We start from the raw sequence: 17,426 nt of genomic DNA on the forward strand, positions 1-17,426 counted from the left end.
TCAATAAAGCCCCGCGTTAGGATGCGATTAGGCGGGAAAATGCCCGCTTACAATTAACTTCCTTCCTTATGCTTTTCAGTAGTTTCCAAAATGTTTCCAATGAACATGTATTGCTTCCATAATTAGGAAAAATTAACTTTAGATATATGCAAATTTGCCTTACAGAATAAAAGTCTGAAAGTTATATTCTAAATGGATGGTTTTGGAAGCAATCAAGTGCATATGAGAGCATAATTTAAATTTGACTGTGTAATCTTCAATGTTTTTGTCTACTAGTCTCTTGGATGTCCATTTTGGAAACACTGAATTTCAGAGAATAATGGCAGCGACCTAATCTAACTCATGTAATATCTCTATTTTTATACTTTAAACTTACTTAGTTTGCTTTTCCTCATTATTTTACTCTGAACTGAACCAGATCTTCACTTAAATCACAACTCACTACAGGAGGCGAAAAATTTAGAAAATTATGTTTTTTCAAGATAAGCATGTTCACAATGTCATCCATTAGTCTGATACTTGAGGGGCGTGATTTATACTGTCATCAATAAAAAACATCAAGGACCTCAGAACTCCCCCATGTTAATGATCCCCATCTTTACAGGCATTTAAAAAAGGATGACGCTAAAATACCTTCTTTACCTGCGATGCCCTCATCAGTTTAAGAAGAATATTTTTCACCTTAGTATTTTAATAACAGCTTCCATGTCCAGCACACGACTATGATTTTCGAGTTTCACAGGAGTAAGGGTGAGGATTTCAAGTCCCTCACAGATATTTGTCATTCTGAGCCAGCCCACAGCTCAGCAGGGGCCTATCAAAGCTACTAATGATTTAGCCTAAAGCAACAGAAACCAGCCTTGTACTCGAGCTTAAGTCTTAGCACTACTTTCCATCCATTATGTTTAATGTAAACATTAACGAGAACTATCCAATATAGGGAATTACAGTTAGAATTTATGACGCATTTACTGAAACCCAGACGTTAGAAAGAAATTCCCTAAGTAATTGCAGTGATAAGAACATTATAAGCAACATGATAATTCTAAATATATCATAAGAGTAAAAAAAAATTTTATTAATGTCACTGTTATTTTGTTTTTATAACTTTAAAATACACTCATTAGGTACCTTTGTGAAAAATAGTGTTTATTTTAGACATTCAATTTAGGGATGCCTAGGGGTATTTAAGGGTTGTTGTCAGACACTCAGAAGTCCCAGAAGTCCCGTTTTTCACATCCCCTATATGGAATTCAGAGTCAGATACAGGAGCATAAATAGAAAGGGACTGAACAGTCTATAATCGCTGAGTTATGTTTGAGCAAGTGGTACTCCTTGGCTAAACATCAAACGGGAAGTATCATATGGGGCAGACAAGCCTAAAATAATATTTTATCTGATTCTCCCCCCAGTGCTAGACGGGAAAATATGTGAAAGATAATATGAGTAAATTTCAAATCTCAGTTGGAGATTCTCTTCAAAGCAGGGCAAAAAATTGTCTACCTTTCTACAAATACACACACACACACATTTCTGAATGGCATTGCTTTAAGAGACTGATTTTAAGAAAGGTGAATAAATGCATAGGGACACCGAAGGCCTTCTGTTCTGGCAGATAGTTCAGTCCTCCCCAGTAACTGCCATTCTCACAGGACTTGGGAGATGACAGTATTTGCCCAAATATTACCTCACTGGACTTCTACAGTCACCTCACTGGGCACTCAGGAAGAGAACTGCTGCCTCCACTTTACAGGGGAGGAAAACGAGGCACCAAGCACTCTAGTTACTAGCCGACGGCCAAGTGAGCATTCCAACCAATACGATTCCCATCCCACGCAGTGTCCCATGACAAAGTCTGGTCTGAAAGCCAGCGAGTAGACCCGTCAGGACTTTGACGGCAGCCGGTACCCACACACGGATTCGGAGTGGAGTCCAACCATCACAACTGTGAGAACTCCAGCCCTGCGGCGTTCAAATGCCCCACCACAAGCTGAGAGGCGCTCTGTGAAACACTGCTCTCAGAAAGCAGAAATAAAAAAAATGCGAGGAATGCAGATCCCACATACAACGTGAACGCTGCATGTTCTCTAAATAAAATGTCAACATAATGATTTAGAAGGATTTCAGATATGAGAAACCAACCCTCTTCTCTCCCCTGTCCCCAGAACTCCTGGAAAAGCAGAATTTATCACTGCTCTCTCATGGTTAACTCTGACAGGGCACCACCAGGCTGTAACTCACGGAGTTAATGGCCACCCCTGTGCGCCCTGACACGGCGACCCATACATCTCCAGTGGCAGGGTTTTAAATTATAACACTGCTACCAGAAAAGGGGATGCAAATCAGATGTCTGAATGCTCTGCTGTTTAAAAACTGGATTTGTTTTTAGAGTAGGAAGAGGCTGACAGTTACTCTGTGTTTACTTTTAGTGTCTCAATAGCACTTTAGCATCCTAGGCCAGCGCCAAGCTGCTGACTAAACCTAGAATCTGCTGAGCAGTCTAGTTAGGTTTTCAATGGCAGACACATATTTTACTGAAATTCGTGCTGCTAAAGGTTTCTGAAGGCTGACCCGATGGGCCCTTCTATTTCACACATTAGCTTCGTCCAGACGTCAATTTTATCATCTTTTTCCTTCTCCTCCCCCTTGGGTAGCACAACAAGTTGGTGCAGGTCGTGGAGAAGGGGCAAACACTCATCTAGGGCAGGTCAGACAGAGGAAGAACTTGATTCTAATTTCCTGGTTATATTCTGGGACACCTCATGTTGGAGACATCAGTCCCCACTACAGTATCTCCCCGTGGATGCATAACAAGAGCAAAGGACAAGGGAGCAGATCCTGAGATTGTACATACATTAAAAACTGTGAGTGGAAAAGAGAAGAAATGTGAGGTGAGAGCAGAGTCCATGAACTGGGAAATGGACACTCTGTGGTTTACAGGAAAGTTCGCTAACGTCTCAGGTTCCTTCCGCGCAGGGCCCAGCAATCAGACCTGCAGTGCAGGGAGGCTCCACAGCGGCCAAGCGTTCTTGGGCCCTATGGCTCCGTTATGGACAGAGAGCATAATAACTGAAGTCACTGCAGTTATTAATACTGTATAACAAACCCCCCCACACACACACACACACACGGGTGAGGGGGACCATGGCAAGCCGGAGAAATCAAGGGGGTGTCCTCATTGTCTGGTCATACCCGGGGAAAATCCTGTCCCCTTTGCTTGTGAAGGCCCTGGCCAAACTCAGTCAGGTGGCGGAGGAGCCTCGGCCTGAAGGATACTGCAAAGTCATCATGGCTGAGAAGCCTGTTTTGAGGAGAGAACGCTATGTCCTCACTTCCATCCTCAGGCCCAGTTTACAACTCAGTCTCCGTTCCTCCTTCAAGTTCATAAAACTGAATCCATACTACATTCTGTTTTACAGTGCAGGGATATTTATTTTCCTAACAGGAACATATAGAAATGAAACATAATCCCCTCCAGGCAGAAAACAGTAAGAAAAATCTAATCTCACATCCTTTCAAATGGACACTCAGCAATCACCAAGTGGTATTACCAAAAGGGGAAAATGGATACTCTGGATTAGCAGAAAGTCCCCAGGATGGCCCCAAAGCCTGTCCATCAATGCATGTTCCTTTCAACAATTATTTGTGTAATGCAAGCATGAGGCAGGCTATAAAGACTTATGCTCAAGTGCCAGCTACTAGCGAGCTGAGTGAATGTCAGTGGTCAATCACCAAATATTTACTCTTTGTCCACTGTGTTATTACTTGGCATTGTCCAAGGCACTGGAGATATAAAGATAATTCAGACACAAACCTTGGCCCTAATGGTGCTTACAATGTAGAGAAGGAGGCAGACAAGTAAACCAGCACACCGTGACAGGCACAGAAGAAACAGAGGTGGCCACAACTGACTGCCTAGGGGTGAGGTCAAAGAAGACATGCCTTTTGCTCATTATCTTACAAGAGCAATGTGTCTGCCACATTGCCAGGAGACAGGACATTGCAAACAAGAGATCAGTATGGACATATGCAAATGAGGTGCAATGCTGTTGATAAAGTCAAGTCTTAACTAATGACTGAGGATGGGGAAACCTGCATGGGGAGTAACACAATCCAGGAGACTCACATAACCTCACCTCCCAAGCAGTAATGATGACGATATCTCAGCCCTGAAAGGTAGAACTAGATAAACCAACGGCCTTATATATGTTTGGCAGGATGTGTGTGTGCAGAACTCTCCAATCAGCTTCTCTAAAATTCCTCTACAATGCAGACCCGAGGATGGGCCCAATTAGCAAGCTAGGTTTAGTTATTAAGGCCACCGGGAAGGTGTGTTAAATGTGGCCTGAAGGTGACCGCCACGTTTGCCAGATGGGAGGGGAAAGGTTGTGACAGGAGAGGAGGTTGGAAAGGTAAATTGGGACCAGATCATGAAGCCCTCTGAGTACCACAGTGTAACAAGACTTTCTTCTGTAGAACAGTGGGGCAAATGAGACTATTAAGCAAGAAAAACTAGCATCTCTGGGTCTCAATTTCCATATCTATAAAGCTGAGATGAATGGACTCGATTTTCCAAAGTTCTGTCCTGCACATAAATGAATGCTTATGTTCTTCTTGTCTCCTATAAGCTGCTAATTCTGTCTCCAATTTATTCTTCAGAATTTTTTGCCTCATAATTTTCCTGCTCACCTTTCTTCAGTCCACATCATTAATCAAAACATAAGTGAAAACACATTTTCTAATGTCTGGCACACAAGAAATGCAGGAATGCAGATCAATTCAAGAACTTCATTCATATTTTATGGTCACTGACTTGCATCAGGCTGATTTTCTATATTTAAACTCGCTCAGTCCCTTATTGCAGGATTGGTATGGCCTCCGAAACGTGATTTTAAAGGAAGAGAGAGACATGCGTTGGAACAGAAAAAAGCAAAATGACGTACCAAGAGGTTCTCTGGCTTGATGTCTCTGTGCACGATGCTCAGGCCATGGAGATACCTGAGGGCGCTGGCCAGGTTGTACACCATGGCACTGCCATCTCTCTCAGTGTACTTGGTCGAAGAGGTAATCGCATCAAAGAGATCTCCACCCTACAGGACACAACACATACCAAAACATCAACAGTGGCAATCCCATGAAGAAAACAAAGAAGGTTCATCGGCCTGGAGCAGATTAAAAAAAATGATACAGGTTGCCATTAAAATTGATAATTATCAAGTTTCAAGGCAGCAAAACACTTTTCCTTCAAGAACACGGTAAGTCTTTGAATGTGGCACCAATGAAAGCTCTTGAAATCTCTCCATCCTCTTACTTTGACCAACTCCATCACCAGAAAGAGCTCAGTAGCTGTTTCCATCTCCTCCACCAGCATGATGATGTTTGGGTGTTTCACTCGGCGCAGGATTGAGACTTCATTCTCGATCAGGTGTTCCTGCCAAACAAAGGGTTGCGAGAGGTGGATCAGAAACCACGGAACCCCCTGTGCTATCCTGGAGAACAACATCGTCTGCAGATCTGATACTGAAGGAAGCATTTCCCTTGGTACAGAGACACACCAAACCCTTGCCTAGTTGGTTTCCATAGGGACAGGACAAGTCAGTGTGACATCTCACTGTCACCAACAAAAAGAAACAGGCATCCTTCCAAACAGCCCTGAAAAGGGCTCAGTGGGGCTGCCCTGGCACCCAAATCCTACCACCTTCTTGTCTCTTCATTACTTCAAACACCTTGAGGTCAAGATGCTACGAAAGCTTGGGCACACGGCACTGTGCTTTGTAATTCAGTGGGAACCACTGTTTCATTTCAGTCTACTCTAAAACAAAGACGATGTAAGGGAATTTGGCATGCTTACGGCATGCAACGTAGGCATTAAAATTTTTTGTTGTTTTTAAACCATTACTATATGAATTTGAATTTTATGTTGAAATTCATGAAAAAGAAACTTTCTTCCTCTATGACTGGGTATGAAACTTCACCAGAGGAGGTTCCTTATCATGCCACATTTCAGAAATCGGGAATCATACAGTACCAAGGGGACCGCTATGCTCATTTTAACTCTGATCACTTCTCCTCTGAAAATACCACCTAATTATCAGTCCTGGTGAATCGTACAGTTGGGACCCACAGTGTAGCAAAACGCATATTCACAGAATTAAGAAATTATTCTCTATACACCAACCATGAATCGTGAACAACTATTGCTTTATTTTATCATGAGACGTGAAAACCTCTCAATAATGTCACATTGTTGATCCCAATTAACGGTAATAATGAAATATTCTGAATTTAGAGTACAGTCTATAAAATGAACCAATTGCCCTCTAACACATTTTAGGTATTCAAATACAGCTTTATATAAAATTTACCTTACAAGAGACATCATTCATTACCGAAGTACACACATATGTACATATCCATACAAACACACACACACACACACACACACACACACACACACACTCTCCCTCTTACTGTCCCTTTGATATCATGAATTTCCGAACTAAATTTCGTGTTCCACTGCAGTAGGAAGATAATTGCATTGCCTCTAGTTCAGGATCCCGCTTATGGCTCCTCTCTTAAATTTGTGCATCCCTGCGTAGATGTATTTTTACTCTATGCCATCTCAAATGCTTTTTGACAACAGTTGGAAATATAAATGATAACAAATGAATACATAACATCCCGAGAAAATCTGTTGCAAGCTCCTGTGCATGTGGGGCCATGTTATTTGAGCATTGCATGCCCTGTACTTGTCCAGGCAGTCACTCAGTAAATGGCAAAAGACAGTGCAAATGCTAAGCAGAGGTGGAGGAAAGAAAACAACCAACTCTGACTAGGAACCTAGTCACCACTTGTCAGTTGCTGTGCAAGGTGCTTGCATCACGTTCTAACACTTGAGGCTTAGAACAGTCCTTTGAGGGGGATCTATCCCGAGGTGTGGGACATGGAAGCCCACCTTTCTTGTACGACACAACATCACCGTTCAAACGGGAATGCTTCCGTAACAGTCAAGGTGGAATTTTTCATAATGCAAATGATAGCTGCAAAGCTGAAATTATTTAATTCCTTGAAAACACAGGAAGGAGAGGTCGCCTCACCCTGAGTAGGGCACCAAGGCAGAACCTCTTAATGAGGGCTGGAAAGTCTTTGCCTTGCTTAGGACTGAGAGGAAAGGCCGTGCTCAGACCCTAACACATCCCGCCTGGGAGGCTGGGGGCAGGGCCTCCTGCCTGTTTCCAGTACAGAGTAGCAGACAGTGGGCACCTCAACCCTCCCGAGGAAGCAGCTGTACAGCCAACCCTTTGTGGCCACAAAGACTCTGCAAACACTGCACATGTGTTCGCTTATTTCGAAGCCTCTGCATCATCGGTAGCCAGCATATCCTTAACCGCACGGAAGAACAGAATTAGATGTACTTTTGTGAACATGTAAAAGCAAGCAAATGAATTTACTTCACTCTATGTGAAGCCAACAGTCGTTACTACCACTGCAGTAAAAGAGGCATTTTATTTTAAAGCTAAATGGATCTATCACTTCCGTTCTCCTCCCTCCTCACGTCCCCCCAAGTTGGATTTACTTCTCTCTGTTCAGAGGCTCCGTTTGTGATGCTAACTTAGAGTGATGTGGGTAAAATAACCCCCAAGAATTCTCTCACATTGGAGTTAAAAGATCTCTACATCACCTAAGGAGGCTACACCTCCCCCCACTTATCTTTTTCAATAATGGCACAACAGAGTCTTCTGGGATGTAGTGTAGAGCTTCCCCCAGACCACCGGCAGTGTTACTTTTCAAATATTGAGTTCTCCACCACTGTTTACTATCTCAGCTTACGGTATCCTGCTCGACAAAGGCTGATATTCCAGGCACACAGCAAATGTTTTTGTTGGGATGTGGGAGCTGCTGTTAGCCTGTTTCCCAACCTCTGACAACGCCTGTGTAATTGTCTACAAAGAAAACAATCGCTTTTTAAACTAATCATCACTGGAAGCAAAACAAAAGCAGTGCATAAAAACTTTACAAATGTTATCTTCCTATTTCTTATGCAACCCGCAAGTAATCTTTGTTTCTAATATGTAAAACTAATCTCTAGATTACATTTTCCAGGAAAACATTTCTAAATACAATGCGAACATCACTTTTGTGTTGAAATGCACTGAACTTACATTATTCGATCATCTACCATTATTTATGTTAAGTGATTCACGATTCTGAGTCCAAATAATTTACATATGAATCATTTCATGGCAGTAGTCCATGGTTCTATGTGAGCGTAAATGACAAAGAAAACTGCTGACTTGGCAAAGGATACCGCCTTGTCTTTGGCTATGATGGTTCTTAATGTACAAAAGAGAGAGGTGGGGAAAGGGAGGAGGGGGGAGGGGAGGTGAAATTGAAGGGAGGGCGAAGAGAAAGGAAGGAAGAAGGGAGGGAGAGGAGTGGATTAGGGAATAAACAACTTTCCCCAAACCAAACTAATCATCTTGTCTCCATCTTCCCCAGTCCCACAAAACAGCCTTTGCTCCTGTGTGCTGTCTCATTGAGTGAACCTGGCTGCCCAACGCAGATGGGAACTCCCTCTACCCCCCTTCCCTCATCCTCTAGGACAGACAATCCATCACCTGCCAGGTCTACCTTCTCCATAGCCTCTGAATCCATCCATTCACTTCTATCCCAATTGCCCATCTCCCATCTAGCCCTCTAGGCATTTGCACAGGTAACTTCTCTGTCTGGAACTTTCTTTCCCCACTTCTTGGTGAACTACTATTTATTCTTCAGAACCAGATTAGATCTCACCTCCTCTAAATAGCCTCCCCTGCTCAACCACCGCTGGGTTAAGTACTCATCTTATTTGCTCTCATGCCCTCTGAGCGAGTTCCAACCACAGCTCTCACCCTGCTGCCCTGCAGGCTTTTGTTTACCTTGTTCTCCAACAAGGAGCATACTGAGTCCTGAAGTGCTACAGTGAATGAGTAAACACTTCATGCATTGCTCTTGGCCAATTCCTGCTGCACAGCTGGTATCTCCATTGCTCAGTGAGTATTGCAGAGGATAATACAGCGAGAAAGACAAAATGTTTAAATCACTCTATGTGATTTCTGTGGTAGAGATGCGTAGATTGAATAATGGCCACCCAAAGATACCAAGTCCCTGGAACTTGTAAATATTACCTTATTTGGAAAACGGGTCTTTGCAGATGGGATTAAAGATTCTGCAAGGAAGAGGTAACTCTGTATTCTCTGGGTGCCATCACAACTGTCCTTATGAGATAAAGAGGGAGATTTCACAAACAGAAGAGGAAAAATAAATACACAGAAGAGAAAGTGAAGTGAAGATGGAAGCAGAGATTGGAGTGATGTGGACAGAAGTCAAAAGATCACCATCAGCCACCAGAAGCAGTTTAATGAGAAGCAAGGAACAGGTTCTCCCCTAGGGCCTCCAGAAGGAGTGGGGATTTCAGACTTGCAGCCTCCAGAACTGGAGAGAATAAATTTCTGTTGTGGTAAGCCACCAAGTTTGTGGTAATTTATTCCAACAGCCTCAGGAAACTACTCCAACATACATAAGGATATATGGCCTGTCTGGGCCCGTAACACATAGATAATGAATGCAAAACTGGGAAGAGAAGGGAGGACCACTTCTAAACACCGGAAGAGAACGCTCAGAGCTTCGAACACTGTGCAAATTCAATAAATACTTATTTAGGGTGAATATTATTTAGAATATTAGATATGGAAGAACTCTTAAATTTACAAACACCAGTCCGCAACAGGCTCCATAAATCTGCCCCCAAGGCAGATCCTGCAATAGTCTACTTAGAGGAAGCCAACAAGCTTTCTGGCCTGTGGGCCTTTGCTCAGGCTGTGCTGGCCACCCGGAAGGCTTTTCTTTCATTGCTGCCTGCTGAAATCCTACCTATTGCTGCAGGTCCAGCTCAAGTGCTTCTCGCTCTATAGTGTCTTCACTGGTGACCTACTTCTCTCTCATATGCTTTTCCGGAACTCCCATAACACTCTGCAGAACTGGTACTAATTTATATGTTAAAATACCCTGTTCTGAACACAGTATCTTGCGCACATATCCAATTTTAGGTAAACGAATCAATGTATCTAACAATGCTCATGTATATTACAGAAAAGCAAACAAAAGACCAGAGAGGTTAAGAATTGTTCCCCCCCCCCCCCCCCCCCGGGGTTCTTACTCCATGAACAAATACATTGAATGTGGAGCGGGAGAAGGGCAGGTTGTTGGCTAAGGTACAGGCTAAGTAACCAACTAGCCCAAAATTCCAATCCCTGCTCTGCCTCTGTGTGACTTGTGGAAAACTATTTAATCTGAATCTCTGATTCTTTACCTGTAAAACTGGTACTTGTATTTTGCAAATCTTTAAAAGTAATGTAAAAAGTTCCTATATGTCCAAGCCTGGATAGATAATACATTTTAATAAATGGCAGACATTATTTTCAGTATCATTAATTTTCTGTGTACAATGCACAAAGCAGATGTGACCTACAATACCCTAAAATAGTGACTGAATGACTCCTCCTAAATTTTGTTTTAAAAAACAAATTCCCTATACCAGTTTTCTAAAAATAAAAGATAATGGGAAAAATCAACTTATTTGGAACGAACCAAGTTTTGAAATTATAATTTTATATAGTCAATGTGGAAATACTTGTTCAAATGAACCAAATATAAGGATGGAAATAAGTATATGATCATGACTTATAAACACAGAATAACATTTAAATAACAAAGAAAAATAAGATCCAATGTTTGAAGTGAACTACTCCTTTGCCTCAGCATTTAGTGTACTAGACTGAATTGTTTTGCATAGAAAGATCTTTTTTTTTCAACTAGTGAAACAGCTGCTTAAATTTTAATCAGGTAAACAATATCCCTACCACAGCAATTTTTTTTTCTTTTCTGAAAAAATAAAATTGTTAAGAACTTGGCTCCCAAAATTATGACACACTCTACTTAAATCACACAATACCAGATAACAAGAGCAACACTTACACATGGAAAAAGGACTTTGCAATTGAAAAATTTAACACTACTGTCAGAACAGTAAGTAAAAGTACATAGAATGATTTAAAGAAAATTTAGAAAACTTATTTATTCAAAGAAAAGAGGGACATTTTGCAGTTTGCTTTATTAGCTGTTACAGTCTAGTTTTTAAAAAGCACATGACAATTTTGCCTCTTGGATTTTCTGTTCTGGGGAACTGAGAAGATTTTTCTAAAACTTTACTATCATGTTTTAAGTTTTCTGTTAAAAATACACAATTTTGTTAATGTCCAGTGAAGACCAATTTAGGAGTTCCATAAATATAAAATCACTATTATCATAGGAAATCTTAATTATAAAGTTTTAATTCCTCAGGCATATTAATATTAACAGTTAACATGTGTTAAATTCTTATTACATGCTGGTAATTTTCTATATGTTTTCCCTGCCTTAATTCAATTAATCCTCACAATAATTTTATATCATAGATATTATTAATAACCACTTTTAGAGGGAGAAACAGAGGCACAGAGGAGTTAAGTAATTTTTCCAAAGTTGCATAGCAAAACGAGGCAGAGCTAGCAAGAAACTTTATATAATCTAGCTCTAGAGCAGCACTGTTTGACAGAAATAGAATTACAATCCACATATACAAACGTAAACTTTCTAACGGCCACATTAAAAAAATATAAAGAGCACGTAAAATTAGTAATATAACTTACTTAATATATCCAAAATGTCATTTCAACATGTATTCAAATACAAAAGATATTAATGAGGTATCTTACAATCTTTTCTTAGTACTCAGGCTTTAAATCTGTTGTATATTTTACACTAACAGGACATTTCAATCCAGACTAACATTTCAAGTGCTCAGCAGCCACATGTGGCTAGTAGGTCTGCGGCTGGACAATCAATTCTAGAGCCTGCTCTGTTAACCGCTATGCTAGTAGAAAGGAATCTACAAAGGTCTCTGTCGTCACTGTTACAGAATATTTATCTTTTCAAACATAGTTAAAATATCAGTACTCTCACAGCATTTCATCATTTGCTCTTTTCCCAGCTCCAGCTTGAGAGTACAACAGAAGCAAAAGGCTCATCTGGTTGAAGAGACAACTAACTCTTGATGGTGTTTCTGTATATCTTTTGTTACAAACTAGCCTTTCTAGTCTGTATAGCAAATGTCCTAGGAACATAGAGACAGGGTCTCCTTCGGGGATAGAGGTCAGATTTGTTTCCTGCCATGAGAATAAAAATAATGTTCTCCTCTGGGGCAAAAGTTGGGCAGGTATGCTGCTAGCAGCCCCCTGATAAGATTGGGGGTTTTGTAAGCTTGGGGCTCCTCCAAAGGGACACAAACCTACTGTGTGCACGGCATCCAGCTGGGCCTTTCAGATCACTTCCTGTGGGATTGGGGAGTTACAGGACAACCAATACAAACATGGACCTCATGCTAACTGCTGTGCCATGAATAATAAAGAGATTTGTGTCTGACACAGGCATCTTGTATCTTCTGCCAGAATCTATAAAGCTGGAAGGCTAACTTGCTAGTTTGAAAATAGGGTAAAGTCTCAGATTCCTCACAGCTCTTGATAAACCTTTCCTATGTTGCTAGGTTGTGAAATAGGCATTTCCCAGAGAAGAGAACTTTTGTTTTTGATAGTTAGGACCAAGATCAAATCCATTTACTGTTTTAGACTTAAGGTTTCTGAAAAATGGCAGCAGAAAACTAAAAGCTTGATAGTGTTTCCCCCATTATTATCAAAGGTCTATTCTTGTTACGGTGTTGTCAAATCCCCACTTAAATTCATTCAGCACAATAAACATCTCACCAAGGTTTTCCATTTCAAAGCAGTTATGTGTACTGTACCTTTCCACAACACTTGGCTTTGTCTATAATCTTTAGGGCAAACTCCTTTCCAGTGGACCTACGGAACAATCAGAGGAAGGCCATTTAAAGACATAACTCACAGATGCCATCATCATTCCTGATTGCCTCTACAGCACACACTCAAGGAAGAAAGCCTGGCTTGTTCTTTTACATGGAGACAATGCTGAGTGGGGTCAGGGGGAAAGATATCAAAAAAGAAAAAAAAAATCCAAAGCCATACTGTTAATCTCCTTTTATAAATATTAATAATTATAATATTACATAGCTGACATATTCAAAGTACTTAAAATCTGTAGTATCAGACCTGGACAAGAAAATATTTTTCCCATACATAAATCCCAAACCTAGACTTAAACCAACATAACCTATAAACACAACAAATCTCGTAGAAGGCAGAATAAAATTAAGAAAAATGAATCAAAGCAACAGAAAATTTCCTATTATCAATATGTCTTTACATTAATCCATTAGTCACTAATTAGTCTGTAATTCAAAACTGGAAAGTTCCTAGACGTTCAGTATCTATAATTCAGCCAAAATTCCATCTGGTGCCATCTCATCCTTCAAATGACCGTATCTGGAACTAGAGAGATCATTTACTTGGACACAAGACTCTTGATGTTGTTTTTGAACATTCAGTCACCTTTAACATATTTTATCCAGAACATGCCAAAAAACCCCACAAATCTTTTAGTATAAGAAAACAGTTCAACAAAGAACACTGCAGTATTTTCGGAACATATTAGTTCTCTCCAACACAGCTGGTTTTGCCAGGTGGTCATAGTACACACTGATGAGGCCGACCTTGGAAAAATAACTTTTATTTAAATTGCTTCCCCATAACATAAACCAAACCCTGCCTTAGATTTCTAATGAGTCTTTAGAAGTCATATTTTAGATGCTGAATTTGTTACTTGGGCGGCAATCTGTGTACCAGAGTTAAGCAGAAGGGCTTGGAGGACAGGGACCTATTTGTGCACCAATAAAAGGAACACTAAAGCCTCAGTGTCCATGTAGCAGAATGGGAAAACTGGAGTTACCAGAACTTTCTGGAAAATTCCCCACAAAGAATAAAGACGACCACGGAGAACAGGCAGAAAAGCAGCATATAAACACAAAGACTCTAATCTGAGTCATTTCCAGTTCTAATATTGTTGACAAAAGGCCTGGAATTTGAAAGAATGGATTTCTTACCATTTGGGAATTTCGGACTTGAAACAAAATAAAGCTAGGCAAAACTGTAATTTTAATATAGGCAACAGTTTAAGACACTGATCTTAAATGGAGTCAGAGCTCATGGATCCTGAACTACTGGTATATGCAATTAAGTATTAACTAAGAGGGTTATTGGGGGGATAATTAATTAATCCAAGTAAAGCACTCAGAACGGTGCCTGGCACAGGTAAGTGCTATGGGAGATTTTTAAAAAATTAATCTTATTTTTCCCGTTTTTCTCTGGTTCATGGACAAGACCTAACATAGTGCTTGGTCCAAATACAAAGCAGGTTTATACTCTATGTATATACATACATTTTTCCTTGTCAAGTTGCTTCTGGGCATGCCAAACAGCTGGTCCCACGGGTAGACCCTTTCAGAAGGCCTTGGGTTCACTCAGATTAGAATGAACTCCAAGGGAGAAATGTATGTGTAGGTGAACAAACGATTACTCTCACTATCCACTCACCTGTCCATGCACTCTTTGACTACTGCAAAATTGCCATCGCCAATAACCTTTCCAATTTTGTACTTCTCAAGAAGAGTCGATGACTCAGAGCACCTGTTTCCATTCACGCCTGCAAAGAAGTATAAATGCAAAGCTGAAATAACACAGCAACAATCCATTTTGATTCCTACACACTTGTAAAATAATAAATTGTAATGCATTTATTTGTACATCTATGGTGAAACTAAGGAAAGTCTCTGAGCAGATTTCCTGAATAGAACCCCAGAATCACCAATTTTCTTTTGATCTTGTTGGTTGGAATCAGAAACCAACACAATCAATAAACACAACAAATCCCTGAAATATCAGTTAAAATAAGTGATTGGCTTTGGGTAAAAACAGAAGTCTAACTAAAACTTTAAACTTTTTTTGTTAACTCTTGAGAAAGAAGAAAGGGATGATGTTAGGATTTAATTTTAGAAAATTTCTCACAATTTCTCTTCACGCTTTTCTAGTCAAGAAAAGTCTAGCCAGCTAGGATGCCTTCTTAAGACTAATTCCTGGCTCAAAGTCTTCTCAAAAAGGTGGTGGCGGTAGGGGTGGGGGGAGGAAGTGGTTAAGATCAACTACTTCTCACGGTGCATCCCCAGTGCCCAGTACATGGCAGACCTCAAATAAAGAAATACACTTCTGTTAACTGAGAGAAAGGAAAGTCTACACTTAGGAAGTGTGAGAAGATTGACCCTAAGGAAAAATGAAGGAAACCCAATTCTAAGATTTGAAATTGGGAGAGCTTACTTAACAATGAGGTTTTATATACTCGTATCTTGACATGATCCGTCTACTAAGGATAAAAGGTGAATTAGTGACATGACCACATTCCTGTTTACAAAGATCGTAATTTAGCACAAGTGGATTCTGGGTGGCCACTGCATTCACACAGATGGCTTCTTTTATAACCGTAATCATCACATTGAGAAATACCTTCAGGACTCATGCAACGATCAAGTTCAGGTCCACCATTTATGTTGGAGGACGATCTGCCATGTGCAGAAATCTGCTGAAAGAGGAGAGTGACCATAATTTATCAGGAAAAATTTACAAATCTTTATATAATGAAAATGCTTAAAGAATATAAAAACATAATGATACAGAAATAGAGGCAATAATGCCTTTTGTTTCATCCCACCTTTCTCCCTATATACACCACATTAATGCATTTTTTTCCTTAGATGTAATATTTTCAATTAGGATTAGATATCAAGAAAATTGACAGTGTGTTACTCTCTTTGGTATTGTGTTAACTTTTGACCTCAATGAAATAAAGGGACTCCACGGCATCACAGCGGTACACGGTACTATGACTGGCAAAATAAAGCTCAGAACCACAGATCACTCCAAAAACTCAGCAATGAGTCGCCAGATCACCACAGCCAGCTCTGGGGCTGACTGCAAGGGGTCCCTGCTAAGGTTACACCCTTCTCAGAACTCCAGCCCCAGCCCCAGCCTGCATCACCTTCCACATCCTCCTGTGGATTCAGGGTTGAATGCAGCCCTGGCTCAACCCTCGTCTCTACAGACCCTCAGACAGCAGGAATGCCTCTTGAGCATCATGAGGATTTTCATTACTAGGAACCAGAGGGAAATAAAAGACAAAACTAAGAGGTAGGTTAAAACTTAACAAAAAGCTGAAGCTCCCTTTCTAACACAGTAATATCTCCAGTTCTTAAGCAAACTGAAAAATTCATATTATGAATATTATTCATATTAAGTGTATTATTCTGTAGGCTTACATAATTTTTTTTTTAATCACCAAGGGCTCCTAGGCTTTCAAACTCAAACTCTTCTCTTTGATCTTTAATATCCTTTCTTCCTTCCAATTATTCCTTTCAGGCGCTTACAAGGTCAAAGGACCTACCAAATATTAAGAAGCATCGTCAACGTTTTTCGTACTGGTGTTCTTACACACTTGCTTCTGTGCCGAAATTACCCTGGTAGCTTCTGCCCCACAATGGCTGTGCCATCTTCGTTACTGCATGCCCCATATGCAGCATGGTGTCTGGAAACAGTACTCAATCATACTTGCCATATGAAAGCACAAATGACGCAGGTCCAGGGCAGGGAACCGCCCTTCCCAGAGTGCCCACAAGTCGGAGACACTGGGTCCATTCTTTTCTCATGAAGTAGAGAACTTCACAGATGCTGAGTTTGGTTCAAAACCCAGGACAGCCCAATACTTACAAACATTCCTCTGACCAGGATCATCCAGAAGTGCTCCGGGAATTACACATGAGCCTCAAGAATACGATACATGTAAAAATTGGGCTGTTTTCTCAGATTCCACGTCCAAAGAAAACCAGCAGCAGTGTGTCCTGGTAGGAAACCCAAGGCCACGGGAATGCAGTGCTGAGATACACGGAATCAGCTCCTGTCCTGTGTGGCAAACCCACTTCTCACAGGTTTTTGTCTCCTTCAGTCTGACCTGGCGAGTAGCTGTGTAGGAACATGAGTGGGTGTGTGGGTACCTTCCTGGCCACCCTCAGCCTGATGGAAATGCTGCACTCAGCTGAACCCCTGGCTCCCTAGAATTAAATCACTTTGCTTCCTCACTATACAAGATAATTGGTGGACAGTTTCTCAAAATTGAGCATTTTCATTTGCTTGCTTGTTTGTTTATTGCCACTGAAATCAAGGCAACTCCAATATAAGCAGGAGTCGATGCTAGAAGGTTTACAAGCTAGGCTGTTTGAAACCAAGGCCCACAGAGGGGACTTAAAGGGAAGCAGAAAAGAAAACCACAACATTCTCTACTCTGTCATCGTTTCCACAGCTCCCGGGCCCTCCTGGGGTTTCTCTTGGCACCTC

At 40.9% G+C, this 17,426-nt stretch overlaps 1 protein-coding gene across 8 annotated transcripts in view; it reads right to left on the reverse strand.

Annotated features, from left to right (window-relative positions):
- DCLK2 (doublecortin like kinase 2) overlaps positions 1-17,426 on the reverse strand; it is a 134,622-nt gene that overhangs the window by 15,488 nt on the left and 101,708 nt on the right. For 4 of the 8 annotated variants that reach the window (XR_012498191.2, XR_002136642.3, XM_019722939.3 and 1 more), the window contains 5 exons: positions 15,546-15,621; positions 14,583-14,691; positions 12,878-12,935; positions 5,312-5,431; positions 4,944-5,090 (listed from right to left, as the gene is read on the reverse strand). Coding sequence is in view for 6 of the 8 variants with exons in the window: in XM_019722939.3 (XP_019578498.2) it covers positions 4,944-5,090; positions 5,312-5,431; positions 12,878-12,935; positions 14,583-14,691; positions 15,546-15,621 (510 nt within the window). In the remaining 2 variants the exon portion in view is untranslated. The remainder of the gene's footprint in view (positions 1-4,943; positions 5,091-5,311; positions 5,432-12,877; positions 12,936-14,582; positions 14,692-15,545; positions 15,622-17,426) is intronic. The other 4 variants (XM_074338453.2, XM_074338451.2, XM_019722962.3 and 1 more) reach the window with 1 other exon arrangement.

The sequence above is a fragment of the Rhinolophus sinicus genome, chromosome 15 (assembly GCF_057876585.1).
Source record: "Rhinolophus sinicus isolate RSI-liver-muscle chromosome 15, RSI-T2T, whole genome shotgun sequence".
NCBI lineage: Eukaryota > Metazoa > Chordata > Mammalia > Chiroptera > Rhinolophidae > Rhinolophus > Rhinolophus sinicus.